The 19,409-nt window shown below is 43.2% G+C and overlaps 1 protein-coding gene across 6 annotated transcripts in view; it reads left to right on the top strand.

Moving 5' to 3' along the window:
- ELMOD1 (ELMO domain containing 1) overlaps nt 1–8,839 on the top strand; it is a 61,154-nt gene extending 52,315 nt beyond the window's left edge. For all 6 annotated transcript variants that reach the window (XM_069808258.1, XM_069808263.1, XM_069808261.1 and 3 more), the window contains 2 exons: nt 619–752; nt 7,005–8,839. In XM_069808258.1, coding sequence (XP_069664359.1) covers nt 619–752; nt 7,005–7,177 — 307 coding nt within the window. In that variant the 3' untranslated portion in view covers nt 7,178–8,839. The remainder of the gene's footprint in view (nt 1–618; nt 753–7,004) is intronic.
- Nucleotides 8,840–19,409: the final 10,570 nt, after the last annotated feature.

Raw genomic sequence — 19,409 nt, 5'->3', positions numbered from 1 at the left:
ATTTTCTTATTTCTGTTTCCAGCATGCTCTGATTTAGGTTTTTTACCTGTTTTCTGGCCTGTGTATCTAGTTCTGTTAGGAAGAAATTGAAGGTGACTCAGCTGGATCTTTTTCAGAGGCTTTTAAGCCATATGAATGTCTTTATAGGACTGATTGTTGAAACCTGATGTTCCTTACTGTGGGTAATAAATTCCAGTGGGGTAGGTGGGTTAAAATAGCAAATGATGGGTCACCCTGCAGACACAGCCACCGTGTGGAGTGCTTGCCCTGTGTCAGAGGCGGGCGCAGGAGCACAGGGATGCCTGGGCTTGTTCTTATTCTGTAGAAATGAATCTGTGCTGCTCCACTGAAAATGCTGTCACAGTGATGAAACTCCTGTTTTTACTGTGACCATATGTTTCACAAGGGAAACACTGCCACTAGAGTGTACAAAGCAGGCAGGATAAATGTTTTTCTTGTTTTCCATCCCCCTGCTTTGGGAGCTCACGAAGGAGTGAATTAATACACCTCAGTGGCACACAAAACCTGCAGTGTCAGTGTCATCAGTGTTTCTTAGAGTGTGCTGAAAGAAGACAAACTCTCAACAAATGTTGCTGCTTTTTTTTTTTTTTCTTACAGCTATTCTTTTGCTATTGTGGGCATTAACATAACAGACCTCGCATACAACCTGCTTGTGAGTGGAGCTCTGAAGACCCATTTCTACAATGTTGCTCCAGAAGCACCAACACTAACTCACTTTCAGCAGATGTTCTGTAAGTGGTGGGGGAAATACATAACTTGTACTCCTGCTAACACTTTTGTACTACCCATATGCTTTTTTTAAAAACAAACCAAAAAATCTGCTGACACAGCACAGAGACTATCATGCTAGTCTTGCTATCCTGTCTTTAGGATGCTTAGATTCAGTTCTCAGTTGTGATGGATGCCACTACCAAACCAAGGGGTAAAACAAACAAAACAAAACAAACCCCCAGTAAACCCAAACAAAAAACCGCCAAGTGCCTGAACAAGTGGCCTTCCTATCTTCTTAGACTGGTTTTAAATAACAATAATAAGAAACTAAAAGTACTTTAAAGAGCTTCTGGAGATAGCTTCCCCATAAATCAAACTGTCCTAAGATATTTGCATCTACATTCAAGTGTTACCCTCCACCCTTCAGTAGAGTTGTCCCCGCTCAAAATAATGCTTTCCCAGCCCTTTCCACTGTATTCAAGCATCCTTTCTACAGCACAGTCCTGCTATGCATCCTTGCACCATGGCAGAAACACTTCTAATATTTTTCAATGTATAGGCAAGAAACTGATAACAAGAAGTCAAGACACACTGTTTTCCACATTTATGACAATTGCAAAGGTTTTGTTTTGGTTGGTTGGTTGTTTTTTTTTGTCTGGCTATTTAGGTAACAGATTTTTTTGTTTGCAGCTATAATAATTTCTTATTGCTCAACTGGATAAGTGACAAATATTAGTGTCACGTGCATTTCTCTCATTAAATAGTATAGGCTTTTCAGAACAAGGATGCTATTTAATAAGACTCATCCACCCAAAATCTTATGTGGGCAGATATCATACTGTAGCAGGGCTCTCCCTTTTGCAATGGTTTCTGGGCTGCTGGTCTGGATAGGCTACCTGGTAGGAACTCTGGGCAGTTTAGCTGCTAGGCTTTTGTCTTTTCGTGGTGCTTGGCTTGATTAAAAAAAAAAGACAAGTACTTACTTAAATATCCACTTATGTATCTTCAGGTCATCTTTTCATTGGAAGGGTTACTCTGTCTTTTCACCACATTCCTGATGTGCCCATGACCTTGTGAACGGTTATGTCTAGTATGATTGGTTTGGCTCCCATATTTCATGATCACTAACCCTTGTTCTCGTGGGGGACTTCAACTTACCAGATGTCTGCTGGAAATGCAATACAGCAGAAACAGCCTATGAGGTTCCTGGAGTGTGTGGCAGATAACTGCCTGACACAGCTGGTGAGTGAGCCAACTAGGGAAGGTGCCCTGCTGGACCTGTTTTTTGTGAACCATTGTCCTAGTTTCAGCTGGGATGGAGTTAACTGTCTTCCTAGTAGCTGGTACGGTGCTATGTTTTTGAGTTCAGTATGTGAAGAATGTTGATAACACTGATGTTTTCAGTAGTTGCTAAGTAGTGTTTAGACTAATGTCAAGGATTTTTCAGCTTCTTATGCCCAGCCAGCGAGAAAGCTGGAGGGGCACAAGAAGCTGGCACAGGACACAGCCAGGGCACCTGACCCAAACTGGCCAACGGGGTATTCCATACCATGGGACATCCCATCTAGTTTAGGAACTGGGAAGTGGGGGGGCAGGGTATCACCGCTTGGGGACTGGCTGAGCGTCGGTCGGTGGGTGGTGAGCAATTGCCCTGTGCATCATTTGTACTTTCCAATCCTTTTATTACTGCTGTTGTCATTTTATTAGTCTTATCATTATCATTATTAGTTTCTTCTTTTCTGTTCTATTAAACCGTTCTTATCTCAACCCGCGGGTTTTTCTTCTTTTGCCCTGATTTTTCTCCCCCATCCCACTGGGTGGGTGGGGAGTAAGTGAGCGGCTGCATGGTGCTTTGTTGCTGGCTGGGGTTAAACCGCGACAACCATGAAGAACTTGTGGGTGATGTGATAGTTGGAGGCCGTCTTGGGCATAGCAATCACAAAATGATAGAGTTTTCAATTCTCAGAGAAGTAAGGAGGGGAGTTAGCAGAACTGTCACCTTGGACTTCTGGAGGGCAGACTTTGGCCTGTTTAGGAGACTGGCTGACAGAGACCCTTGAGAGACAGTCCTAAAGGGCAAAGGAGTCCAGGAAGGCTGGACGTTCTTCAAGAACGAAATCTTAAAGGTGCAGGAGCAGGCTGTCCCCATGCGCCAAAAGACAAGCTGGCAGGAAAGAAGACCAGCCTGGCTGAACAGAGAACTTTGGCTGGAACTCAGGAAAAAAAGGAGAGTTTATAACCTTTGGAAGAAGGGGTAGGCAGCTCACAAGGACTACAAGAATGTTGTGAGTTTATGCAAGGAGAAAATTAGAAGGGTCGAAGCCCAACTAGAACTCAATCTGGCTACTGCCATAAAAGACAATAAAATATGTTTCTGTAATATTTATAGCAACATTTATAATATTTATTAGCAACAAAAAGAGGGCTAAGGAGAATCTCCATCTTTTACTGGATGCAGGGAGAAACATAGTGACAAAGGATGAGGAAAAGGCTGAGGTACTCAATGCCTTTTTTACCTCAGTCTTTAATAGTAAGAACAGTTGTTCTTTGGGTACCCAGCCCCCTGAGCTGGAAGACAGGGACGGGGAGCAGAATGAAGCCCCCATAACCCAAGGGGAAATGGTGAGTGACCTGCTATACCACTTGGACACGCACAAGTCTATGGGGCCGGATGAGATCCACCCAAAGATACCAAGGGAGCTGGTGGAAGTGCTCACCAAGTCATTTTACATCATTTATCAGCAGTCCAGGCTAACCAGGGAAGACCCAGTTGACTGGAACTTAGCAAATGTGATGCCCATCTACAAGAAGGGCTGGAAGGAAGATCCAGGGAACTACAGGCCTGTCAGTCTGACCTTGCTGCCGGGGAAGGTTATGGAGCACATCGTTTTGAGTACCATCATGCCGCACATACAGGACAACCAGGTGATCAAACCCAGTCAGCAAGGGTTTATGAAAGGCAGGTCCTGCTTGACCAACTTGATCTCCTTCTGTGACAAGGTGACCCGCTTAGTGGATGAGGAAAAGGCTGTGGGTGTTGTCTACCAGGACTTTAGTAAAGCCTTTGACACTGTTTCCCGCAGCATTCTCCTGGAAAAAAAATGGCAGCTCATGGCTTGGACAGGTATACTCTGCTGGGTAAAAAACTGGTTGGATGGCCGGGCCCAGAGAGTGGTGGTGAATGGAGTTAAATCCAGTTGGTGGCCAGTCACCAGTGGTGTTCCCCAGGGCTCAGTACTGGGACCAGTTCTGTTTTAGTATCTTTATCAATGATCTGGTCAAGGGGATCAAGTGCACCCTCAGTAAGTTTGCAGATGACACCAAGTTGGGCAGGAGTGTTGGTCTGCTTGAGGGTAAGAAGGTTCCACAGAGGGATCTGGACAGGCTGGATCGATGGGCTGAGGCCAGCTGTATGAGGTTCAACAAGGCCAAGTGGTGGGTCCTGCACTTGTGTCACACCAACCCCGTGCAATGCTACAGGCTTGGGGAAGAGTGGCTGGAAAGCTGCCTGGAGTAAAAGGACCTGGGGGTGTTGGTCGACAGCCAGCTGAGTATGAGCCAGCAGTGTGCCCAGGTGGCCAAGAAGGCTAATCGCATCCTAGCCTGTATCAGAAATAGTGTGGCCAGCAGGAACAGGGAGGTGATTGTTCCCCTGTACTCGGCACTGGTGAGGCTGTACCTTGAATACTGTGTTCAGTTTTGGACCCCTCACTACAGGAAAGACATGGAGGTGCTGGAGCGTGCCCAGAGAAGGGCAATGAAGCTGGTGAGGGGCCTGGAGCACAAGTCTTATGAGGAGTGGCTGAGGGAACTGGGGCTGTTTAGCCTGGAGAAAAGGAGGCTGAGGGGAGACCTTATCGCTCTCTACAACAACCTGAAAGGAGGGTGTAGTGAGGTGGGAGTTGGTCTCTTCTCCAAGTAACAAGTCCTAGGACAAGAGGAAATGGCCTCAAGTTGTACTAGGGGAGGTTTAGATTGGATACTAGGAAAAATTTCTTCACTGAAAGGGTTGTCAAGCATTGGAACAGGCTGCGCAGGGAAGTTCTTGAGTCACCATCCCTGGAGGTATTTCAAAAATGTGTAGATGTGGCACTTGGGGACATGGTTTAGTGGGACTTGGCAGTGCTAGGTTAACAGTTGGACTCGATGATCTTAAAGGTCTTTTCCAACCTAAACGATTCCATGATTCTATATCCTATTCTTGGTTCTGGTTTCTTGCCATGTCTAAAATGCCTCACCACTGAATTTGGGGGAGGAAGAGACATATTTCTGTACGTTTACAGTGTTGTCTTGCCATTGCCAAAGTCTTGGCTGCAGGAGGGACTGTTCTGCTGGCTAAGCCTGGGACAGTGCCCCAGGACCAGTATGCCTGCTGACCAGCACGGCCAGTCCATCATAACACTGGAGGGAGACTTGATTTTGACACCTCTTCCATCTACAGCCCATGCATGTATGAGTTATGAAGCATGATAAAACTTGCATGGGTCTCTGGTGTAGTAACAGGCCAGTAAAGGTGGTGGATGTTCCTACATGCTCTGCCTGCCATCCTAGGAAAAGCTTGAGGTTATCAAATGGACTTTATTGTAGAGAAAGCATCAACAAACTTCTTAGAGCAAGGGCAATTCATCCAGAGATTGTCTGTTTGAGTCTGACAAATCCCTGCTCTTATGCTCTCTTACACTCTCTCCTCTCTTATGCTGTTATGCTCTGTCTTCTCCCTACCACAGACATCCTAGGTTTCCTTCAAATTTCCTTCAAACCCAGACATCATTAGGTTGCATTAAATGCCTACGGTCTGCCTGACTGAACTGGAAAGTCAAAATTACATTGCCCAGCCAGCAGCCTTGCTGGTAGAGGAACACAATGGTTGTACTGCATGGACCTCCTAAATGCTCATCCACCATGTCACCTTATCTGCACACTTCTGCTCCCTCAGGCTACAGGGACACACATGAAACTGAGAATTGCATTTGCCCCACTGCTCTTGGGCTCTGTTGCCTTGTCTGGCTGTACAAGCAATGCATGGAACTGCATTGTTCAATGGCATGCTCAACACAGTCACTGCTGAAGTACAGAAAGTACCTCTTGGAAATCTAGATTTTGGGGGGTGAAGATCTAACAATGTTTTACATTTTATATAGAGATTTTTTTTAAAGGTGTTTTACTGAGCTTTTTTTTTTTTTTTTGAAAGTAACATCTCTTGGAATGAAACAGCCTGTGGCCTGTGGAATATATGGTGGAGATTTGAAGATGTACTTAAAGTACCTTTTGAATGAACTTTCTCAAATTGATGGTGGCGGGGGGGAAATATGCCTGCAAATATACCTAGAAATTTGAGTTAGAAGTATGTGTGTTGTAATTGTCATACAATGGAAATAAATGGATACAAGCAATTGAGCCTTTTTTATAACAAATACCCTCACTTTCTGGAATACAGAAAACTTACTTGCACATTTTGCTGTGTTGGGATGAAAGATTATACTTCTTCAATGGTTCATCTATTGTGGTAGTTGGGACCAAGAGATTGGGTCCAGTTTGTTGAATTCCCAGTGCTGGATGTAACGTTTTTCCTATCAGTGAAACTCTGAGTCCAAGGATGGCACAGAACTGAGAGGGTAGAGGCCTTAATCGGAGCCTGTATATTAAACCCCCTTTGGAATCAAGTTTCTTGCTATAACAGGGATGTCTTACCAAAGCTAGTGGTTCTGTATATCACCTTACTATTCATCTTTTCAGGATCATAGGCATAAGTGTTACACAACATTTCCAGCAAGCTCATGCACACATGAGGTAGAATTGTGCATAAGGAGCAAGTGTTAATACAGAAAGATGTGACGGTAACTGTTACATTACCTATGAGTACGGTCTTTTTTAGTGGAGAGTAAGCAATATTCCCATAAGGAAATATATGTGAGGCAGAACTTGAATATAAACCAAAGGCTGGTGGAACAGCATCAGTAGCATCTTCCCCTGCTTTTATACTCTTTAGTTTAATGTTTTAGTTCATGTAACCATATGTCAAGACAGCTAGTAACTTCTTGGGGTTTTTTTTGGTGAGAATTTCTGTCAATGTATGCTATTCATCAAATTTTGGATTTGTCCAAAACGGGTTTAGTCTCATCCCTGCATAGTGTTGTGAGGTGTCAGACCTCAGTGACCAGGATACTCTGTGTAAATCTTAATTGTTTACTGCATGTTTCTTTCTAATTTTGTATGTGATCTTTACACACTGTATTTATTTCTTCTACTTCTCCTTTTTTATTATTTCATAGGCTACTTAATGCATGAATTCCACAAATTCTGGATTGAAGAGGATCCACTGGATATAATGGAGTTCAATCGTGTCAGAGAGAAATTTCACAAGCGACTCTTGAAACAGCTCCAGAACCCAGAGATGGCTCTGTGCCCTCATTTTGCTGCATCAGAAAGTTTAACCAATATGTAGTTACTCACTTGATTTTATTTGGAAACACTATCTCACTCTTGTGTTAGATCACTGTTTAGACCATCACTAGCATACTGAATGATCGTGCCGATTGTATGCATGTTTTTGGTGCAGTATTCATCTATTTTTGTCACAGGTACTAGATCCCCTTATGCTTCTCTTTTGGGGGATTTCTGATTTTAAATGGGTGCTCATATTGCTGCATTATGCAATGTTACATTCTGAAATGATGTCCATGTATCAGAGTTTTTCTATTTTTTTAGACTTCCTCATAATTCAGCATTGACAATTGAATTGTATTTCTCTAGCTGTGTTTTTTGTATATGTGGAATAAGTAGCTGGATCTTGTATTGTGAAAGCTTTTTAACTTCTTGGTATGTTTTAAGGTAACTACTGGCATTTCAAGCAAAATATATGTTTGGACCTCGTCTAGAAAATAATGTGTGTAATTTAATCTGGTGCAGGCACACACATTAAAGTCCAATTTTCTCCATGCAGCCATTATATGCTTAATGCAGAATTAGTGAGGCTTATGAGATACAAGTTTCAGTGAGAAGAGTTTATGCAGAATTATAATCAGACTCCACAGCTGCATGAATACCAAATGGTCTGGTGATGCTAATACATTCACAGTGAACTGCAAACACACTCACAACTGCTGGATACTGGCAGGGACCAAAAATTATATCATCAGGCTGTCACCACCACCCCCATGCTGAAGCATGGTCTAAATTCCTGCACATTCCTTGGAATATACAGGGGTTAGTATTTTATGTCGCATGTTGGAAGGCAACGTGATTTGGTCACATTGTGCTTGGTGAATTCAGGGGAGCAAAAATCTATATATTTTTTTTGAACTACTGAAAATGTTGTGTTGGTTGTCAATTCAGTTCCTAAGAACTGGGAGAAATAATTGATTAGAAGGTTTAGAGCAAGACCACTTGAGTTTCCCAGACTACTTATAAAAAAAATTAAAAATGGCAAACTGCCTTTTTCTAAAAACATAAATGGGTAAAAGTGTCTGACACTAAGATTGTGTAGTATATTGAACAGCATCTACCATGGCATTTCATACCCATGGTATTTTTTTACCTTCTAAGCAATCAATTTTAGTATTATATGTTTGTGTAAATCACTTGCATATGGAGATTAAATTGAGTAGTGTCCAACTACTTGTGAATTATATGAATAAATTATATGTCATTCTAAACTGAAGCACTGTGGGTTTTATTTTGGAGATACGTAGTAATACAAATGAAAGCTATTTAACAGATCAGGTAAAAGGGGATGTTTTTGTGGTATTTCCCTAGTCTGAAGAGTGATCTGAATATCCTCAGATCGGGTTCTCTATACCATTTGTGGTTACAGCTTGGGCCACTTTTTACTTTAAGTGAAAAATAAAGCAATGGGAGTGGTAAAAGTTCTTGGGAAACTCCTCCTTGGGTTTAAGCCCTCTCATTTCTTTGCTAAAATGTAAGATACGGATCAGGATATCTGTGCAGGGCTGGAAACTTACCCTCATTGCAGTTAATCAGCAAAACTCTATGGGTGTTATGATAATTGGTCTTCTCCAATGAATTTAGAAATATGGAACTGGAAATACTAACTATTGCATATTTTGCATGAAAATACAAGGAATAAAAACTGTGCATGTTTAACTTACTCCTATTGATTTGGGAAAGTGGTTATTTACAATCATCAGATACTGAGGATTTCTTTGTGTCACTCTTGAAGTTTCTAAAATAAGTTTCTAGTAACAGTTTTTATTGGTCCAAATCTTAGACTCTCACTCTCTTTCCCTGGCCCACTCTGACTTAAATACCTTCTGCAATTTGTTAGGCTATGCTGGTTTATTTTTAATACCCTGCACTGGAGTTCATGGAGTTGGGGGGGAGGGAGGCATGAAGGTCCCTGCTACCTTCTTATTGGTGTGATCCTCTCAGTTGTTGTGCCTTGTTTCAAGGTGTCACCTTCAAATGAAATTGGAAAATGTCATCTGGCTGAGTGTCAGATTGTATCACCATAATCTAGCTGCTTTGGGTGATTGTTTTTCCTGTCTTGCAGGGAGATGGATTTAATGAAGCTAAGTGTGAAATTCCTCCTCCTGTGGAGCCCCTGCATGCTGGTGCCTACCAATCTTACCATCTTGCTCTCTTATGCTTCAGCTTTGGCCTGTGGTGTCCTTGCTCTCAAAATCCTTGTCAAACCTGGGGCAGAGGATGACCCTGGTGACTGCCAAACTGGCTGTGCGCTGCTGAGGGAGGATGCCTGTCTGGCACTGCCTTCCCTCCTCCACAGGAATGGCCTCTTACCATGATGCAAACTTAAATTTTTCTTTAAAAAATTAGAATTTACACTATCACTGATGCATCTCCAAACTGACCTGTGAGAAACTGGATGCTGCTTTCCCTAGGGTGGTGAAAATGAAAGAAACAGGAGAAAAAAAAAAAAAAAAGCCGTGAGGCTGTATACCTGCTGTTGGGAAAACATCACCCCTAGCCCTGCGTGGCACAGGCAGTGTGGGCAGCAAGTGCTGCCTGCCCAGCCTGTAAAGCTCTTTGGCACCTTTGTTTTTTTAACAGGTATTTTTCTCAGGCAAATAATTTACATTGGAGCACCATGCAACCCAGGTGTTTTAAAAAGGCACAGCCATCTTGTAAGTCTAAGCTGCTAATGTACTTTATCAAATACAAGATAGTGTGGTGCTATACAGAATATGTCTTGCTTTGGGTAGGCAGATGAAAATATAGTTGATGAAAACATGATATTGGCAGGTTGTATGTGATTTAAAATGCAGAAACGTTTACCCTGGTCTGCTTAAAGCTGGAAAAAAGGGCCACGTAGTGTTATGGGTCTTTAATTTTGTATGCAAAAATTATACAAGGGTGGCCTGTATTTCTCAATGTTAGATTTAGCCACCTCCCATAGCACAGCACTTCCTTATTCCAGCTAACGTGAATTTGAATTGTTGCCAGGGCTCCTTCAACAGCACAGGTGGGTACAGATTTGTCTTCAGTAACCTCGGTGCTCTGCCAGCATCTGTAGAGCTGGGGCTGTGAGCACTGGCAGGATCTGTGCTTGGGGTTTTGATTACAGCTGGGAGGAGAGTGAGTGCTGCTCCAGCTTCCTGTCACTTCTTGGCTTATAACTTTTATTCCTCTCGGGAAGGGAGAATTATTTTTGCTGAGGTTCTTACTGGCTCTTTTGGAAGGTACTTTTTCAAATGCTGGTGATGGTGGTATTTCTATGTACTATTTTTGGACACAAACAAAGTCTGTCTTATCTATGCAGTTTGTCTTGGAGAATTGTATCTCCTGGCTGTTTCCTGGAGCAGCACTGAAGCTGGAGTGGAAAATTTCCTGTCCTATAGAGGGTAAAGGAGATTAATCCATTGTCCTTGTTAATGCAAGAGCAATCTTTAAAAGCACCTGTACCTGCTGTGTGCCCTGTGGGGCACAGCCAGGTGGTGATGGCTTAGCAGTGCTGGCTGAAGCACTTTGCTGCAAGCAGAGAATTTTCAGCATGTTCCCAGTTGAAATAAGTGCTGTTAGGTGGAGCAGGATGTATGTGAACAGAGTGCTGATGCTCGGGTTAATGAACCCAGATCTGCTGCTACTGACCCAAAGAATCACTGGTAGCACCATGCACACTTTGGTTTCCTTTACGCAGCTAGTATCATCATTATCTTCTTAATCCTGCCCTTCATGGGCTGTGGTTAGCTTTTAACATTTCATTTTCTGACCTGTCCACTTTTGTCATAAAGTGACCTGAGGTTTTTGACCCTTCCACAGGGGCGACCAGCATTGCAGGGTTATCCATTGGTGTGGGGTCTTGCAGATTGGAGTCATTCCTGCACGAGCTCCAGAGGAAACCTCAATCTGCAGCTCTGCTGCTTGGATGAATTTGACTGAGGTAGAAATCGGTTACAGCCTGAAAGAGTAACTGTGTGCAATTCTATAAATGCTAAGTTCATGTGTATGGCAAGTACTGTTGGGAAATAGGGGAACTCAGTATATACTTCCCTCTGTCCCCTAGCTGGCTCTTGACAATCTTGACATTGTCAACATATGACCGTTTTGGCATCATAGGAATACTCCTCTGTGAATGACTTTCATAATCTGATTTTCAGAGAACTGTTCTGCTTTGAATCTTGCTAACTACCCTGATTTTCACCTCTCACTCCTCACTTAGAATTTGGTCCAATGCGATCTGGAATTTTGCACTAATGAATCCTCTAGGCTAGACTGAGAAAAACAGTATGGCTCTCCTCTGTACACTTGCACCTGCAGCATGGTGCAGCTAAAAATCACATGAATTATTAAAATAGATGTTTTGCAGAAAACAATCCTGAAACAGATAAGAAAATGAATTATTCATTGTTTTCCTTAGTTTGCAGCAGTGCAGGTTTTCTGTAAGACTTGCCAAGGATTAGACAGGAGTCTTCCTACAAGATAATGTAGGAATATAGCAGGAGTGGCTTTGTGCTTTCCCCTGTGAGCAGCACATATAGAAATCAGGTCATTACTTATTCTAGTAAAGGACACTGTCCTTCTCTATATAGAACTATAATTAGAAAAAGAGATTTAGCTCTAAAATCTCCAAGCAAGAACTGAGTAGAGCAGCTTCGTTCAAAATGAACTATGGGGAAGGGCAGAGGGTTTGTTACTTGTGTTGCTGTGTTCCTAGACCTGGGCTCCACTGTATCCACTGTACTGAAGGACTGTAAAAACATGTAACTAAAGGTAGTGTATTCCCCAAGGAGCTTACAGCCTGAAACAAGGGAAGTGAGCAAGACAAGGGAGCATGGGGTCAATACTTATCAGCACAGCTGGCAGCTCAGCAAAGCAGAGCAGCACAAGAGGACCTGGAGAAAGGGACATGAGGAAGCTTGTTTTATGTTTATGGGCAGTTTTTCCCAATTGCAAGGGCAACCAAGGAAAGAACATGGAGATGACTGTGAAAAACCTAACCAATGGGAAACAGGGCATGGCACTGTGACATACTGGAAATGAGGACAGACATATCCCTGGTGGATACAACATGGCTGAGAAGGTCCTTGAAAGAAAAATGTAGTCCGAATTGAGAGAGTGCATGTTGAAGGGGGAATTCACGGAGATGTTGGTGTGGTTAATATGGAGCTGGTGCAGTTGGCACAGAGACCTCAGCAAAGGCTATGTGCCAGGGTCCTGAATGGGTCTGAGGATGGCAACACTGCATGGTACAGGTCCTGAGAAGATAAGGACAAATTCAGGGGCAAATTTTACTTCTGGGGATGGATAAGAAAGGCTGTGCTTCTCAAGAGAGGCCAGTCAGAAAGTATCAACAAGGTGTAGACATAGCCTAGTCGTAAAGCCCTGAAGAGAGGTTAAGGGGCAAAAGGGAAGCCATTGGTCATGCTCCAGAGACAAGACGGGAGTGTTCTCCACAGCTGGAAAGAGCTTTGTAGGAACACAGGCTTAATCCGGGGAGAGTTGTTAGGAAATGGTGAACAACTTGGGACTGTAATATGGATATCGGGATAAAAGTCTGGAGCTGAGAGCGCTCTGACGCATTGATGGGGAAGGAACTGCCAAGATTGTTCTTACAAACAAGATTAACCGAGGAGAAAATGTTGAAGCAGGAATAAAAAATACAGCAGAACCCTGTGGAGAACCCCATGGATAGAAGGAATCCTGCACAGGACTTGTGGCATTAATGATCAGAAAGCTGGGAGGCAGGAGAGGACAGTCTCAGAAACTAAGGGGAGACCAAATTTGAGAAAACAGCCATGGTCACCTATGTCAAAGGCATTTGATAGCTGAGTGCTCTGTTTTTTTCCCTGATGATGTACTCTATTCTGAGCAGATTCCTTTTAATTCATCCAGCAAAGCACTCGTGCAATGCCCAACTCGCCACAGACCAGTCAGCAGTGCATACACCCAGCAAAACCAGTACCAAAATCCTCAAAAGCAGTAAATCAGCTCAGCCCCTTAGTTTTTGTCACCTGCCCTTGCCAAACCAAGTTGACTCAGTCTTAGCCAATGGCAATGGCATGTGTTCTGCACCTCATGACACAGACCTCTCAGGCTGACCCAGCCTATGACACCTGCCTGCTCACCCCAGTGAAGCTGCCCCTGCTTGACTTGCTGGATGGGGGAAATGCCAAAGGGGCAGGATGCAGAAGACATGAGGATGCAGTTTGCTGCCTCTCTTTGATGAGGATATTTGTGATGCTGATTTGGCTCTGGATGGTCTCATGTGTTCCTTTAAGCTGCTGTGACTAAGCCATCATCTGCCTCTTCACGTTCTCCCAGTTTTCCATTCACATTGGTTGGTTTGAATTTAAGCCAACTGACATACACTTTGCCTCAAGTTTCCATGTCTCTGTCCCCACTGCCCCTTCAGCTTCCCTCCCTTTCATGCTTCGTCGCACACATTTGGCAGAGAACAATTTTGCAGAGGTTTTGGGTGTCACCTCTCTGTAGCTCTGTGGCCAAAAAAGAGCAGAAAAAGAACAGTGGGAGCAGACGTCTGAGCAGGTGCCAGCTGACCTGGTGAGCTCCCTCCTCCTACCCTGACCTGGTCCAGCTTGCAGGGGGTCACTGTGACACCAGAGGTAGGAGGGTTGCTCTAAGCTTGGCCATCTCAAGGCTGCTGCTTCCAGCTGCTTTGTGCCTTTCATGAGGACTGTGGGAAAGGGGTACAAGCATGTGGCTGCAGGGGGAATGCAGAGCTTCTCTAGCTCAGCTGCTAATTTAATGCATGGGATTGTTCTGCCCCAAAAGCACCCTCAGTCTCCCACCAGGGCCTCTCCATGGAGAATCAGCTGCTTCTGTCTTGCAGAATAGAATTTATTTTATTTTTTTGTCCATGCTTGAGACAGGTCTCAGTGTAAGTCATGCCTGTCTGCTATTAAGCTGTGCAAAATTACACTGGCTCCAAATCTGGCCAGAAGAGATTAATCCAGCAACAGCAAAGAATAGGGGACCCCCAGCAAGGAGGTACAATCCCAGCACAGTGCTTTCCTTCATCTGCTGGATAAAAAGGCAGGTCTGAGGGAGATGTGAACATCCACTATCTACTGAGTGGGTCAGAAAGCCTTCCTTGATCAGTGGTTTGCGTGCCCTTGTATTAAAAGCTAGACTAAGCATTCATATCCATGGAGACTATTTGAAAAGCCAGTCAGTGACTTTCTTATCATGTAGAAACATCAATGCTGTTGGAGCACTCAACTCATTTCTAATTCCAATAGAGATCCAAAAGCTACAGAGAGGTTGTGCAGTGCATTTGGAGACCTGCAGCAGTTCAAGTCATTTTGGAGCTGTCTGAACTGCAAGTCATAGAGACATGCTGGCACTTCAATGTTTTATTCTATATTCTTAATTTGCACCTATAAATGCAAACTAAACATTTCTGTCTAACAACAGTATTTTTTGTGATCCTCTTAAACTTATTATGGATGTCTATAATCACTGCCTATGAGTCTCATACATAATGGTAATTACCTTTTATGCCACAGTTCTATTCCATTATTTTTCAGCACAGCAATGACAGCTCCCAGACATTTGAATGATGGGAGTTAGAGACTCTCTTCCTCCCAGAGAGAGAATTGCCTTTGAGGTGGAGCATCGTGGGATGCAGTGCAGCCTATGCCATTTGGGTTAGGTTATCTGTGACATTACTGAAATATTAATCAATAATATAACCCTAATATCAAATGCCTAAACTTCAGAGAGGGAGATAAGCACAAGCAAAAATGTTTATAAGACCATGTACCTATCTAAAAAAAAGATGAGCCTGAAATACCGCAAGCAGTTGGAAACTGTGGAATGATGTATTACCTGCATAAACAGTAGGACTTCTACATCTGTCTTCTATTATGTCAGAAGTTAATTCCAGGATACTTCAGCTCACTGCTCTTAGGATCAAAGCGGTTGCAATAAATGGATTTTATTCATATTAAATTACCTGTAACAAACACTGCAATGGGAAAAAAATACTGTGTTTTAGAGAGAGAAAAAATTTGTTAGCAAGCCCACATAATACAAATGTATCTCAGCAAGTTGCTGTTGTATGACTGATTCCCAATAGCCATGTTCCAGCCAGGACAAATAATGCTTTGCACATCAGAAGGAATTCAATTTCACAAAATCCCTGTACATGGACAAATAACACCTACTTATCACATTTGGGGAGAATGAGGTGCAATGAAAAATAATCTAGGTTTTCATTATGCTAGTTCATGGGAGAAGCCTGAATTCCCAAGCTCTCCTTCCTTGCTTCAGCCACGAGGAAGCTTTGTCCAAAGAACAAGTAGCATATTCTTTGAGAATGAAATATATTGGTTTATAGGTGGTGAGTAAAACTTCTGGGTAGGATCTCGCTATCTTGACTCAGCTACTGTAGTAGCCAGTTCTCTGACATGGCTGAAATGTGTGTTACTCAATATATATACCAAGCATGGAAGCCATTGTCTTGTCTTGTTTAAAGCTACCACATCACCATTCTGCAACACCTGAAATCTGACCCTTAAGTGACATCTAAATGTAGAAAGTCAGATTCCCCAGGCAGAGGGGGCAGTTTCCTCTGTTTGATGCCTGGCACATCTTCCAGTTTCTAGCAATAATGAGTTAACCGTTGTGCCATTGCCCTCTTTGGATTTTGTCTCCTTGCCTATTTCTTTCATCTGCATTCTTACCTGCTGAAACCAAAGTCTGACTCCCCCTTCAAAACTTTTCTTCTTGCAAGGCCCCCATAACCTAGTCTTCATTAATGTCTGACTATACAATGAATTTGAGGTCGTAAGAGAAAAAAAAAGCAAAAGACAACTTAAAAGCCATAAGCACTCGTATTTTTAAGAACAGCCTCACATTAATTGCCTTCCCCGTTGACCCCCTTGAGTTATAATCAAGGAACGTTCTGGGGTAAAAGCAAGAACCTTCTGATCTCGTGCAAAAAATCCCAGAGGTTTTGGATGACCCCGTTCCCCCTGTGTCAGGGTCCCTCCCACGCCCTCCGCTGCCCCCGCCGGCCCCGAGCCGCCCCGGGCCCAAGCGAAGAGTGAAGCGCCGCCGCTTCAGCACCCTGGACAGCGGCAGGCAGGGCCGGGCAGGGCCGGCCCACCGCCCGGTGATGCTGGGTCCACCGTGTCTCTAAGGCAAAAAAATTAACCCTGTCTGCTAGCTCCTTGATATTCTTGCATCTACCCCCGTGTTTCAGCCCTTTGCTGCTAGTTGACTGCTGGAACAATAGTACTGGGGATACTTCTTAACTATCTCCAGGAAAACTCTGTTAATCAAATTAGGTGAATGATACTTGAATTTCTGGTGGAAATCAGAGTTTGACAATCACGTTGAGGCTGTGCCCCTTCAGCGGTTTGGAATTGTATTGGGAGATCGTCACTCAGTTTGCCTGTCAGAGTTCAAGGAGCGTCTGGACAATGCTTTTAGTCATATGTTTCAGTTTTAGGCAGTCCTGCAAGGAGCAGGGAGTTGGACTCAATGATCCTTATGGGTCTCCTTCAGACTTGAGATATTCTATGATTCTATTCTATGACATGTTGCCTGGATAGGAGTCAGCTGTTGTGAATGTCCTCACCTTGGAGAAAGACTGCAAAAGATCCTGCACTCCAAGGCCTGAGAGATCCCAAAAAGGCTGCAGCAGCCTGGAGGAAATAAAATTTCTGTAGCACTTGTCTTCCCTGAGGCAAGCATTTTCCATGCTGGGAAACACTGTTCTAAGTCACCTAAATGCTTTCTAAATTCCACCAGGAAAAGTGCAGATTGGCCTAGTCACATAACCCGTTGTTAGTTCCTGTAAGCAAATTGCAGCAACTTTCTATTAGCATTTTTCTCCATTGTAAAATATCATCCTTTTCACTGAGCTGGGCTGGGGAGTCTGAGACCTCTTAAGCACTGAAGGAAGGACAGCCTTTTGTATTTGCTTTCGTGGAAGCTCCCCAAGAGATAGTATCCCTCCTCAAGCTGGATGTTTGAACGCATTCTTAAAAACCATCAACAGCATCTCTTGATATTGGTAGCGCCTCATCTCTCAACAGTGTAGGACAGTACTCAACTATACCCTCTATTAATTACACTAAGAAAACTGCTCTGAAATCTCCTTTGCTAAAATTCAGGCCCATTACTTTGTGTGCAAGGAAAACAGTTTCTTGCTGTTGTCTTTGCTGCCACGTTGTATATATTTGAAGGCCGTTAACAATCTTCTTTTCTCTTACTTGGCCCATTCCCATATCTGCTGCTGAGGCTGCCACTGGTTGCCCCTGGCCTGCCCTACTCTATGGCTGGGGTGGTGGACTGGCCCCTGGCTGCCAGGCCTGCTCTGCTGCCCCTGGGGAGCTCCCAGCCTCTGCAGTGCCCTGATGATAGCTAAAACAAGGAGAAATAACCTTCTGATAGAATACCTTCTGAGTTTTGACAGTCTGTGGGTAAAGCTTCCTATGGAGCCGGCAAGACTATCCTCATATTTAACAGGTCTTGATGTGTTTTTTTTTCCTTCCACAGATTTGCCTAAACATTTTTAAATATGTCTGTCCTGTTTTCTTTCAGAACATCTTGTACTTCTGCATTTTACAGTTCAATTTTGCTCTGTGAAATGCCATCTTCATTTTATATGTCCCTATTATGTTTGCTATTTATTTGGTGGACTGAGAAAGTGTAAATAGCCAGTCCATGTGCCCTTATTTGTTGCTACTCATACCCTTTCTTCAGTCACCTTTTTTTTTCAAGTTAAAGAAATCTAGTCTGCTTAATTTCTTCCCAAGCCAAAGTTGTCGCAATGTTTTTTATCATTTTATTGCCCTTCTCTGCAATTTTTCCAACACTGACCATGGAGCTGATGTGTTGAGGGAAGTCTCTGCAGTGATTCCTAGATCTTTGCTGTGTGCCAGTGTCTGCTGTGCTCATTATTTTGTGTGTTGGAGTGATTTTTCTCCCTATGTGTCTTACCTCACTTTTGTCAACCTTTAATGTCGTTTACCATTTTATCACTTATCATTTGGCATTGAGATGACATTCTACAACTCTTCATCTATGGCATTCATACCACCAGAAAATTTTGCAATCGTCCTGCTTTTTCTGCAAGTATGTTAAACAATGCAGTCTCTTATGGACCTCCTTTTATTATGCAATGTCACTGTTCACTGCCACCTTTCTGTCTGTCAACCAGTTAAAGAGAGAACGTCCCTTTCCATTCCATGACAATTTGGAATTTTTTAAATTTATTGATCAGCTCACTTTCACTGACTCTTTCAGAGTTGTAATAGATACCAAAAGCAGGATTTCCCTTTGCAGAAGCCTTGCTGATTTTTTCCACTTATGTGCCTTTGAACTCTATCTGTTTGCTTTTCTGTGGTTTGGGCTTTTTTCCAATATGGAAATGAAACTTCCTGGTCTGTAACTGCCCAGCTCTCCTCTGCAGGCCTCTTAAAACCTGATACTGCATCTGCCACCTTCTGTTCCTCTGGTACCAGCCTGGTGTGAGCAATAAGTTAGACTCCACAGTAACTAGGCAGGCAATTCCACATCTGAGCTCCTTTAAAATCACTGGGTGAACATCTTCTGGTCCTGCTGATATACGACTATTCTTTCCATTGACTTCTGGCCCTTCATTTGAGACAGTTTCTCCAACTCATCACCTGCAGATAAAAGTTATAGTGTGGAAACCCTCCTAAGCCCTTCCACAGTGAGCACTGCTGCAGGTAATTAATATACCTTTCATGTACCAAACTTCTATTCTCTGAGCACTCCTGTTCTGCATCTATCATCTGCAGACCCTGCAGTCTCTGTGGCAGGTTTCCTGTTTCTGATGTGCTTTATTTATCATTACTTCCTGTGCTTTGTTGATTAGTCTTCTGCCATTCCCATTCCCATAAGGATGTTTCCCTCATGCACATTGTGGTCACTATCACTATCATCATTCTTCAAAGGTAACATTTGATCCTGATCCTGTGCATTGTTAATGGTTGCATGTTTTCTCCTTCTGTGATGTCTGACTGCCCAAGAAAAAAATATTTATGGTGTTAAAAAATGTAGTATTAATTAGGGCCCAGTCTGACATTTCCCCACTTTGTGGAGGTGGTGTGTAACTAAGGTGTTCTGTGCCCACCGTGCTTTCTGCCTTACAGCCTCACTGGTGTCCTGTAGCATGTCATATTCTGGTTGACAGTTTAGTCCTAATTGCATTTTTCCTCTTTTTGAAATGTCAGGCTAGAGGGGTACTATATTAGTTTTTTGAA

Source organism: Haliaeetus albicilla, chromosome 20, assembly GCF_947461875.1.
Source record: "Haliaeetus albicilla chromosome 20, bHalAlb1.1, whole genome shotgun sequence".
Lineage (NCBI taxonomy): Eukaryota > Metazoa > Chordata > Aves > Accipitriformes > Accipitridae > Haliaeetus > Haliaeetus albicilla.
The sequence above is the reverse complement of the archived record's forward strand: the minus strand, read 5'-3'. Positions and strand labels throughout refer to the sequence as shown.